Source organism: Danio rerio, chromosome 10 (genome assembly GCF_049306965.1).
Source record: "Danio rerio strain Tuebingen ecotype United States chromosome 10, GRCz12tu, whole genome shotgun sequence".
Taxonomy (NCBI): Eukaryota; Metazoa; Chordata; class Actinopteri; order Cypriniformes; family Danionidae; genus Danio; species Danio rerio.
In genome coordinates this window covers 32,092,161-32,104,496 of record NC_133185.1, presented here as the reverse complement: position 1 = coordinate 32,104,496, position 12,336 = coordinate 32,092,161, and the positions used below count along the sequence as shown (strand labels likewise).

The 12,336-nt window shown below is 38.7% G+C and overlaps 1 protein-coding gene across 47 annotated transcripts in view; it reads left to right on the top strand.

The window, feature by feature from the left end:
• Nucleotides 1-8,226, top strand: part of auts2a (activator of transcription and developmental regulator AUTS2 a) — a 761,138-nt gene extending 752,912 nt beyond the window's left edge. For 26 of the 47 annotated variants that reach the window (XM_073914858.1, XM_073914859.1, XM_073914855.1 and 23 more), the window contains 8 exons: nt 51-122; nt 429-458; nt 868-939; nt 1,529-1,670; nt 2,085-2,165; nt 3,555-3,638; nt 4,798-5,047; nt 5,779-8,226. In XM_073914858.1, coding sequence (XP_073770959.1) covers nt 51-122; nt 429-458; nt 868-939; nt 1,529-1,670; nt 2,085-2,165; nt 3,555-3,638; nt 4,798-5,047; nt 5,779-7,003 — 1,956 coding nt within the window. In that variant the 3' untranslated portion in view covers nt 7,004-8,226. The remainder of the gene's footprint in view (nt 1-50; nt 123-428; nt 459-867; nt 940-1,528; nt 1,671-2,084; nt 2,166-3,554; nt 3,639-4,797; nt 5,048-5,778) is intronic. The other 21 variants (XM_073914868.1, XM_073914863.1, XM_073914875.1 and 18 more) reach the window with 1 other exon arrangement.
• Nucleotides 8,227-12,336: the final 4,110 nt, after the last annotated feature.

The window sequence follows — 12,336 nt, the reverse complement described above, 5'->3', positions numbered from 1 at the left end:
TTATGATTAGCTGAAAATATTAATGTTTTGTCTTTGTGTGTGCATTATAGACCTCAAACCCTCTTGACGTGGCAGCCAGACCTGGAGCCGTCCCACACACACTTCTTCAAAAAGACCCTCGGGTAAGCAACCGTAACAGTGGTATTTTTAACCTTGTGCTTCATGACAGTATGGGCAAGCTAACCGTTGTATTTGTTATTCTGTTGCCCAAATTGGTATGCAGGCAGTGACAGGAAGGGGAATACTCTGAATTCTGGCCTAATTATTCCACAAAATGCTTCATTAGAAAGGGAAATTTTAACATTTTAATTTGGTCAGTGATGAAGTGATGCTCGGATGCTAATTAAAAGTCCTGAGTGACAGCTTTGTGTCCCTAATCTCTCTCTCACTCGTGCTCTCTCTTTTTTTTTTTCCCCTCTCCTCTCTAGCTGACAGATCCGTTCCGGCCGGTTCTCAGGGTAAGACTGCTTTATCAGTTATTCGGTTTGTTTCCCCATAGGACTCTGCAGGAAATAGAGTAAAAGCTCATTACAGTTTAATCCCACCTTGCACCGAGCACCTGCCTTCCACTCCGCAGTCTCTTTAATTAGCTGTGCGCTGGGACTCGACAGTCTCATCTCCGTCTATAGGAGACACACTATATGACTCCCTTATCTGAAAACACTTTGTATTGACATTTGGCGTAATTAATTTGCAGCCGTTCCCAAAAATCATTTTAAAGAGTTCAAACATATTCAATTAAATTGGAAAATAATCTTGTCAGATGCACCCAACATTGCTCTATAGGAGTGTTTGCTAGATTTTAGACACAGTTAAACTCATCTGAATTTGCTCATCTGAACTCAGCTTTTCTTTCTGTCTTCACAGAAACCAGGAAAGTGGTGTGCTATGCATGTTCATATAGCCTGGCAAATTTACCACCACCAACAGAAAGTCAAGGTGAGATTTGCAAACATAACCTCCAATCGAGATCACCTGTACATTTGGAAATGCTTATTCTTTTCTCTCTTTTTTTTTTTTAAATAACGGACCCTTTTCAGAAGACTGTTTTGATGCATTTGACAGTCATCATAATTTTAAATTCTAGACAGTTATTAATATGTTGATTTTGAAAAAAGCATATGCACATTTATATGCATTTATTAATGTATTATATCATCTTTGTGTCAAATTACATACAACAAATTACCGTTTGTGTTAGGGTGTTTCTAATGCAGCGTCTCTGAGACTGAGAGTAAATTTGACGCTATTCTCTCTGGCTGCCGTCATCACACTACTTTTTTCCTTTTTCTGAAAGTCTTGCTAACACTATCGTGGCATTTTTCTTTTATTATTTCAGCAAAAAGGATTGTAAAAAAATAATTTGTTGTACTGTCTGATTCACTGCGCTCTAAGTTTAACCAAATATGACGACTTCTGCTACTGAGAAATCCTGAAATGTAAACAGAATATAGTACAACCTACTTTACTGACAAACTTATTATGAGAGGTATCACATATGTTCTCTCTCGTGTCTTGCCTTCTCCAGCAGCAGATGCAGGTTGACCCACACAAACTGGACTTTGGCCTCAAACCGGAATTCCTAAGTCGACCTCCAGGCCCCACTCTTTTTGGAGCCATACATCACCCTCATGACCTGGCACGACCTGCATCACTTTTCTCAGCAGCAGGTGAGTGGACTATCCAGAGAGAGTTAAGAGTTTAGTTTCAATATTACTAATACAGTATTTTTTTTTTTACTGCACCACAGATATAGTCTCACTATAGTCACATAATATATATATATATATATATATATATATATATATATATATATATATATATATATATATATATATATATATATATATATATATATATATCACTGTATTCCATTATTCTTAAAATACCAGTCATGTTATACTATAATGAAATATACTGGGCATTTCATTCTGCAAGCATTCTGGTTTTATCATGTTTGCAGTGTAATATCTGTTATTTTACTTCTCTCAATATCTATTAAGGAAGTTTTTTAAACCTATTATGATGTAGCTGGGTGACTTGCTCAAAAGTTGTAACCAATTTTATTGTTTTCTGTCTTCCAGGGTCCACGCATCCCGCAGCTGCACCTTTCGGACACCCTCCACATCATCCTAGCAACTTTCTTACTCCAGCACCTCATTTAGGTAAACCTACAAGCTGTCTTCCTGCTCCTCCACTAGGTGTCACTGCACACCTGTCACAGTTTTTTCCAATTGTTTACACACAATTACTTGTACTTCAGACACAATGACTACAACATGTAACTGATGCACCAACACCCGGAACCAATTCTGCTAAACTACAAGCACAATTCCTGCTTTACACTCAAATTGCAGGTTTAAGCACACTTTTTTTTTTAAAACACTACACACAATTCTCTGCATTTTGCACAATTTTCATGCAGAAAGAATTTTGTTTTTACGAGGAGCACACTGTCATTCACAATTGTAAAGTCAGTTGTCCTACTTTGCATACTAACTCATCACATGAGTAAACACCTGTCACACAGGATTGCAATTTAGAAATCAGAGCTCATCTGGTTCATAACTGGTTCACTGCCCACCCATGTTTTTTAGTTGTCTATCTTCCTCCATATTCATTCTCCATTCCTCAAACCTATTGAGGATTTTTTTTCTGCCTGGAGATGAAAAGTGTATAACCTAAATCCACACACACGTATACCCCTTCTCCAAGCTATAGCAGTTGATGCTTTTTATGGCTAGATTCGCCATCCAAGGTGACATTTCCCCCACTGCGTGGCACGACCAAAACAGTAAAGAGAATGCAGTATAGCTGTTTTTTTTTTTTTTTTTACTGTAACTGTAACTGTATTCAGTAAATATTTAGCGACAGGATAGTTCAGTAGTGTTTGACACTATTCTCTGCACTTATCAAGTCAGTAAAGCACCACAGACACCTGCGCCACAAAATGTGGAAGATTTTTCCCACACGCTGTGCGGTATCAACAACACTCTTCCAACAGTTCATAGTCGGATCCAATATTTCGTTCGTCATGGGGGGCATGCTTGAAATGTTCCTTAATGAAAGTGAAAGTGCCAAACTACAATAAATACCGACAAATGAAACATCCAAAATTAAATGAAACTCCAGAGGAAATGAGAATAACCTGGTGACACAATGACGTTAATTGAATTATATGCTACAGTATAACATGTAAAACGGGATCATTAAAAGGGACATTCAAAAAGCAACTCATGTAAACACTTTAATCATATTATTGCCTTATTCAGATTAAGGAAGTTAATTCAATTACTGAGATGTCCATGTATAGCTGATGTCCATGTAAACGTAGCCATTGATAGCTGTTTCAGAGATTTAATATCTACTAGATCTGAACAGATTAGTGGCCCTGCATGAACACCTCTGGCCTAAGAAATACTAAACACTTAGTGAGAAAACAAGTTGGGTTATCTGTTCATTTGTGAACTAGCTAGCTTTATTGTAAGCATTTGCTGTAATTGTTGGGTGAATTGCTCAGTCAGTTTTCTAATTCTTTGGTTTTGTTTTGACAGAGCCCTTCAGCAGACCGCCTTCATTTGGAGGTCTGGCCTCATTAAGCACTGCAGCCTTCGGTGGTCTGGGAAATCCAGCACTCGGTGAGTGTCAATTAGTCACAAACAGTTGTTTGGTTAAACAGTTCTCTTTAGTCCACCTGTAATCATTCAGAAATGCAGAACATGTACAGGGGTAGGACAATGAAATGGAAACGTCTGGTTTCAGACTACAATAATCTATTAGTATGGTGTAGGGACTCTTTTTGCAGCCAATACAGCATCAATTCATCTTGGGAATGACAGATAAAAGTCCTGCACAGTGGCTAGAGGGATTTTGAGCCATTCATCTTGAAGAATAGTGGCCAAGTCACTAGGGGATGTTGGTGGACCATTTCATGGTCATCAAACCGCTCTGTCACCAGCCTTGCTGTGTGTATTGGTGCACTATCATCCTGATACACGGCGCCACCTTCAGGAAACAATGTTTGAACCATTGGCTGCACATGGTGCTCCAGAATGGTTTGGTATTCCTTTGCTGTGACCCATACATCAAGCACAAGTATTGGGCCTAAGGAATGCCATTATATTGCAGCACAGACCACTGTAACTCTCCTAGATGTGGGAAAGACAGTGAAGGTGGACTCATCAGAGAACCATACATGCTTCACAAACTTCGCATTATCTACAGCCCAAGATTTTCACTGCTGGCACAAATGAAACTGACATTTGGCACTGGCACAAGTGACCAAAGGTTTGGCTATAGCAGCCCGGCCATGTATATTGACCCTGCGGAGCTTCCAACAAACAGTTTTGGTGAAAGAGGAGAATTGGGTTACACTTTTAACTCTGCAGTGAGTTTGGCAACTGTGCTTTCATGTCTTTTGGATATAATCTGGGTTAGCATCCGGACATCCTTTTAGACATGGCTTTTCTCTCGCGTCAACTGTTACTCCTGATGGATATAGTTCGTCCTTCTTGGTGGTATGCTAACATTACCCTGGATACCATGGCTCTTGATACATCACAAAGACTTGTCTTTGGTCACAGTAGAGCTGAAACCTCCAATGCTAAATTGGCTAGTGTTTCATTCAAATTGGCCAGTTTCATTGTCCATCCCCTGTATACATGTCAGCTATTCTAATAATGTTTAAGAGAGGGAAATTTATGTGATTGTCTGATAAAAGAGTGTCTGATATTTTGCTCCGCATGAAGCAAAATAAAATAAAAAAATCTAATTAATTTCATTGTTTCATTCTCCTAGCATCCAACTCTGTGTTTGGCCACAAAGATTCACCCAGCGCACAACAGCACTTCAGCGGCCCTCACGAGCCATGGAACAGACTCCATCGCACACCGCCATCCTTCCCCACTCCACCGCCCTGGCTCAAACCTGGAGAATCAGAGCGCAGCGCTTCAGTCAGCTCACATGAGAGAGAACGAGAGCGGGACAGAGAGAGAGAGCGGGACCTGGACAAGAGGGACTCATCAGTCAACAAGGATGATAAAGAACGGTGTGTGGATTATAACAACACACTAATCAACACATCATTTGTCAAGAGTTAGATATGCTTTAGCTAGTGAATTGTTTTATGTGTAAGGCTGATTTGTTTAAGGATTATTCACATTTGTACTGCAGCTAGACTTAATCATTACAATGTGATTAATGCTGCGGCCACATCAGAGTTTGTGCGTGCAAAATTCTGTCGTACGGTGCTGTGAAAAGGGGCGGGATTAAGCAAGATGATTGGACTTTAAAAACAAACAAGCGATTGGTCCATGTTTTAAACTTCTGTCCAGAGAGGTCATGTTTTAATCTTCAATTTTTATTTAGATCTTCTGGTCTACCTAGAAAATATGTTTAGAATTCAGCCTCCCTTATGTTGAATAAAATAAGTTTCTCCAAATCTTTTAATTACACAGTGTGGAACATATTACCTGTCTGGTTTTACACTTTTTTACTGACAACATTATAAAAATGACTAGTTTTGTGCATTTTAGGTCAGTAGTTTGTGATGCCACCTTGTAAAAAACGATATATAGTTTTAGTTGTGAAGTACTGGCACATGCCTACAGGATAAACTGAACATGTAATACACAAGATGTCAGCATTTTCACATACACTCTTATAGTTGTACAGAGAGATGACAATTATTAACAGTAGCATCATTACCAAATACAAACCCGGAAAGGTGAGCACATAATCATTTGCCGTATAGTAATGGTCTTTTTTATATACCTCTAGGGAACCTGTGGAAAAGAGGCACCAAAATCACCAATCCCCACTTCCTGTTAATCCCCTCACTCTATTAGGTCACACCCGTCCATCTGAGCCATCCCGAAACCACATCTCTTCCAGCGAGCCTCGGGACAAAGACAAGGACAAACCCAAAGATCGTGAGAGAGATCGAGAGCACTCAGACTGGAAAGACTCTAACACAGACGAACACAAGCTGAAGGAGAATCATCACAGTGACAAGGACACTCCCGTCATCCATGACGGCCGCGTTTCTGAAGACAAACCAGCCAATCGGATTACAGCATCACCCTACATGCGGCCTGGCGGCATGGATCGGGTGAACGGCGGCCTGACTCGAGACATTCTGGAGAAAAAAGCCGAAATCACTTATGAGAAGAAAAACAGTGAGGTGAAGGTAAAAGAAGAGCGTAAGGAGGAACAGGACGGTCCCACGGAGAGATCGCCGGAGCAAAGATCTACACCACAAGCGCCTCCTCCTCCTGCTGCTCTACACCCTCCATCCTCAATGCCAGTGCCCATGGGCATGGCCAGCATGCACCCCATAAACAGCATCAGTAGTTTGGAGAGGACTCGTATGGTGGCGCCCTTCATGGGCATCAGTGCCATCCCAGGGGCAGAGAGGTTTCCCTATCCCGCGTTTCACTGGGATCCCATGAGGGACCCTTACCGAGGACTGGACATCCATCGAAGGGATCCATTAGCTCGGGAACTTCTCCTACGGAATGACCCTCTGCACCGGTTAGCAGCGCCTCGGCTGTACGAAGCAGAGCGCTCATACCGGGACCGCGAGCCTCATGACTTTAACCGAGATCACCCTCACGTACTAACCCTAGAACAGCGGCGGGAACAAGAGCGGGCACATTTAGAAGAGAGGGAGCGCTTGCACCTGCTCCGAGAGGACTATGAGCAGGGCCGTCTGCACCCCATGCATCACCCTGTTCTAGATGGACATCTCCCGCACCCCGGCCTCATGGCCCCCGGACTTCCCAGCATGCACTACCCTCGTGTTAGTCCTTCCTCTGCTGTGGCCGCCGCTGCCCAGAACGGCATCCTCAACAAAACCCCTCCCACCGCATCACTCAGTGCTCCGCCCCCTCTAATCCCGACCCTAGGCGCACGCTCGTCGTCCCCCAGACGGACTACACCACTCGGGCCTGACATCAGAGACAGACCCCCTTCACACACACACAAAGACATCGAGGCCCGATGAGACCTCAGAAGCGAGCACTTGAGGCTGTATCATATCTGTGTATAGACTGTGCGTTGGTTTCTGTGTTGCGTTTGCTTTTTGTACAAAAGACTGGGATTTTACACGCTCTTTTAGCCCTGTCTGCTCCTCCATTGGTGTGTATTCTTATACATTTACAGGACACTGAGCAAGTGGACAAGTGTAGATCTCAAACACGGTCAAGGGGTTGTTTTGGAATGTACAGGTACCTCAATACATTGTAGATATGTGCAACGTTGGTGTGTTTCTCTGATTGAGGAAAAAAATGTAAGGTACAAATATGCAAATGGGTGTTATGAAAGCTTTACTTTGAAATGCTGTACATAATGGGCAGTGATCAAGAGGAGCGCGAGTGCACAGGCTCGGGTTTTAGTTTAATGCTGCATATGAATGGTTTTGTCCGAGAGACCACATCCCTTCTTTCAACTATGCAACTCATGCGTGGGCTTTCTCTATCAGTTTCTCTCTCTCTCCTAGAGGACTAGCGGTGGCAATTGAACCCTCTCATTCTCCTGTCGCACCAACACTACATGCTTACCCATCAGGCAGATTCTCCCTAGATAGACAGTTTGACTCAATCAGACTCCTCAACTCTTGATCTTCAAGCTATACAAATCTGTGTTGACAATCCTTACAAATACACCAATGTTTCAAGAACTTAACGTTAGCGAAATCTTTAAATGAATGAATTACCTCCAAGTCAAATGAATGGCAATTTGAAAAAGACACCACATCCCATCGTGACTCAAAGACGGTGTGGAGTTTGAGGACGATTCCCTCTCGGTCTAGCTATGTATTAAAGTGTTCTGTATCTACACGATGATCAAGCCAGTGGTACGCTATGGACAGTTTGTTTTTAATGAGCAGAGATCTATTTTAGTAGTCCATGGGAGGGATAGTTGTGCGCTTTTAAACTCTGTGAAATTCAGATGTTGTGCAGTGTTTTTCTCTTCTTTTTCATTTAATTTCTCTCCTTGTTTGTTTTCTTCAACTCGAACATTAAAATGTCCACTGAAGCAGTAGTGGGTAGTCAATACGTATTGCAAAGAGATTGTAAGAAACTTTTTTGCTGTTTATCATGTACGTAAATAAAAAAATGAAGTCCTTTCTAGATCATGTACAAAAAAAGGGTGAGGCGACAGCATGCTCCTCAGTTAAACTTGTGTTATGTAAATTGTGCCATGTTATTAAAAAATGTGAACTAATCCTCTCCTGATGTTTACATTTCTCAACATTTATCATCACAAAATAATGTGGAGTCAAATATGAAAGGCTGGGATTTTTGCACTTTGATGCTCATACAGAATTATGAGTATGATAGCACATTATAAAGTAAGAGCCTTTGATTTTTATGGCACCTGGACCACTTTTTCCTTACAGGATTAAACACTAATATTCCCAAATACCAGCCACCCACCAACATTTACAGAGACTTAAGGTTGTGCTGCTCAATGAGCTTTGTGTATAAAATACTGCAAATAAAAAAAAGAATTTAATAAATCAAACAAATATTTCATCTAAGATCATTTTTCAAATCTATTTAAATATATGTATATCAGAAAACTGAAGAACTGTCTGCAGCAAATCGTTTCAGATCTCTGCATTTAGGCCCGTAGCCAGGAGGGGTGTTCTGGTGGTTCAAAAGACCGACCCCCCCACTGACAAAGTCCAGAATATGGCACCTATATGAACTCTTTTGTCTCATTTTTGATATTATTCCATCATAAATTGTGAAAATTATTGATAAAAGAAGGCTTTAGGACAAATTCCATTTTTAATTATTCAAATTTACAAATTCTGACTGAGAAAATGAGCAGGCCTGTTTGTTATTTACCTACAGGCTACAGTTTTTAATGTTTTTAGTTAGTTTTGAATAAGTTTTAGCGGTAACACTTTATTTTGATGGTCCATGAGAGCAGGGGTTCCCAAACTTTTCAGCCCGCGACCCCCAAAATAACAATGCCAGTGACTCGCGACCCCCAATATCCTCTGAGGTGGTTATAAATACAGAAACCTTGCATGCAATGACGCAGACACACCAATTAAATTTGTGTCAGTGCTTTAAATGTGCCAGAAAGTATAACCTGATGTTATAAAATCAAAATGCATCTGACGCTATTGCTGCATTTAATATAATGTAATTACCCCTGGAGTCGCAATCCAATAGAACTAGTAACTATAAGCTACTATAGTAACTATATAGTATATAGTAACTATAAACAACTATTTTTATTTTCAGTATAGTTATGGATAAAATATGTTAATTCTTATGGTTTAATAAAAATAAATAGATTTTTGAAAATCACCAGGCGACCCCCCTTCATTGCCCCGCGACCCCTCGGGGGGTCCCGACCCCCACTTTGAGAACCACTGCATTAGAGTTTTAGTAGATTGTCTGCTTGATATCTGCTGATACGGCTCCATCAACAGACATTTAACTGACTATAAGAAACTTTGCAAGTACATGTCCACTTACACTAACCCTAACAGTCTACTCATAATCTAATGAGAATTAGTTGGCATGTAACTTAAATTCAACAAACGGACTATCAGAATAAAGTGAGCGTTTTATCATATTTCTAATTGTTTTTGTTGATGCATGATGATAAGTATTTTTAAAATAAGTTTGTTTTTTATACTTCTTTATATAAAATGTTTAATTTAAAATTGTAATCTCATAACATTATTTATAAAACTGTATTAAATTACATCTTAAACGCACATTTCTATATAAACACTTTGTGGTAAATCAGTATAGTGAGCTCTTTGACAAAATTATAGGAAATATTTTAGTTGCATCAAAATATCTGGTCATGATCACCAGCTGACAAGCGAATGCAGCAAATATTAGAGCTTACAATGTCACTAAAATGCAGTATTTGATAGAAATTTGGGAGAATAACTGCAAAAAGATCCACTTTTTGAGAAAAAAAGAACCACCGTTTCAATAGGCTGGCTACAGGACTGAACTTACAAATGTAACACAATATATTTAGCAAAGCAGTCCAAATCCTTTGCTTAAAAGTGACGAAAGGCAAAAATTGCTAATCTTACTTTGTTTTATGCATGTTTTTTTTTTTTTTTTTTTTAAATGAACCCTTAATCTTTGGACTGTTTATGTTATAATCTGCAAAGTTTGTCTATGAATTTCTTAGTAGCAAAAGAGCTAGTGAATGGTGTGAAGAGCGCGTGTAATATTACTTAAAATGTAAATCAAACCTACAAGCATTATTCATATTTACAGCATTCATTATTAAAACAATTCATGCAATAATTTCAATATTAATATCAAAGAGCAAAATAAATATTAAAATTAAATATATATATATATATATATATATATATATATATATATATATATATATATATATATATATATATATATATATATATATATATACACACACACACACACACAATTACAGATTATGAATTTTTTTGCTGTATATAAAATTGACCATAGCTAAAATCCTCAAAATATCAATAGAATAAATGATTAGGCTGTTAATAGGAACACACTGATGTGTGAATAAACACCAGTTATATTCAATAGTTTGGGTCAATCCTAGAGACAGACTAACTGTAATAGAGGAGACGGTGATGTGTGACTGAGGAGAATCTCCAGTCAACCGGCCTGATCTCAGACTCAGATCTCTGCAGGCAGAGGAAAAACACATTTCTGACAGTCCCTCACAAAAAACAGGGAAAACCAATATTATACCTAACATTCAATATCAGAAACCTACATAAGGTCTGTTTTTGTTTGTTTTAAATCAGGTTGTTTCTGAAAGCTAATCTTCTGTGAACAATTCTGGCGCACATATGAAATAGGTAATTTACTGCAATAGTACAAACACTGATAGATTCAGCAGATTTCCTTTTTTTCTTAACATGCATTTCACTGAACTGACAGACATGAGTAAATTATGAACATTATGAAACTAGCGATTTATGTCTAGAGTAAACGCAAAACGCACGCACACGCATTCATTTTAACCACTAGAGGGCGCACTAAAATACTTCAACTCCTAATGACTCAGACGATCCCTGCGCCACGAGATGGAGCTGCACAACAGCTGCAAAGTTGCTCTAATGTAAAATAAACTAAATTATTTCCAACAGCACATGTATAATGGAATTCACGGGTAAATATAAAGGCAAAACATTATAGAATTAATAAAAATGCACCATGCACTAGTGTCTGGAAACAATAAATTACCTGAATAAATAAATAGCAAAAATAAAATGTTAATTAGAATTTATAACATTTGTTGTTGTTTCAGAGAAAAAATAATTTCACACAAAAATAAATGTGAAGCACCTCTGGTCTAACTTTAAGAAACTGACAGAGAATGTGTCTAACTTCTGTTGTATAGTGGAATGTACAGTAAACAATAAGAACAATTACACAATCTTCAGATAAAGAAAACTCACATTCACAATCAAGCAAGAATGAAAGAATGGATGTAATAAATGGGCCTCAGATAAAGCATCACTGTATGTTTACACAACTATTTTTGTTGTTAAGTGCACAAAAAAAAAGATACAGCAACACATTCAAGTCTTTTGGTAGAGAGCAACATCTGCAGTCCTACTGATGTAAAACTGACTCAATTTAACTGTAAAACATTTGTGCTCCCTTAACTTTCTCACGTTTGCATGTGACTTACTCAAAAACTTGGTGTGACCGCAGCATTACACATCATATTGTGTTTCTGCATTTTCATGTCTAGATAATTATATTTTTGAACAAAAGTGTGTAAATCTGTTTACAAAAATACTCTTGTACATAAGGACAAGTCATACAGAAACTAAACATTACTGGTTTCCTGTAGGATATCTGCATGTTCCCTGTAGGTCAGCTGTATATTGTTGTTTACGACTCGAATTAATGACTAAGTACACAGAGAGAAAGAAAAAAGATTGAATGGATTTACTACATTCTTTAAGGTGAGTGGTCGTAAACAATTATTATGGGCTGAAATTAAACAAACAAATTAAATTTAGCACTGATTAACTTCATTTATTTGTTTAACTTCAGCGTAAAGTGTATCATTTTTCGCAACTATTTGCAATTAAGCATTATTTTCAGTGTAGCCAATAATGTGGAATAATATGACTGTATAAGAAATATCTAACACTGTGCTGGTGTTTTGTTTTGATGCCTTTAAGTTCTGCTTCTGTAATTATGTCAGTGAAAGTGACTCTAAGCTAACAGAGGATTAATGTAACACATTATAATTGCGGTGGCTCAGTGGTTAGCACTGTCGCCACAAAGTGAGAAGGTCACTGATTGGAGTCCAGGCTGGGTCAGT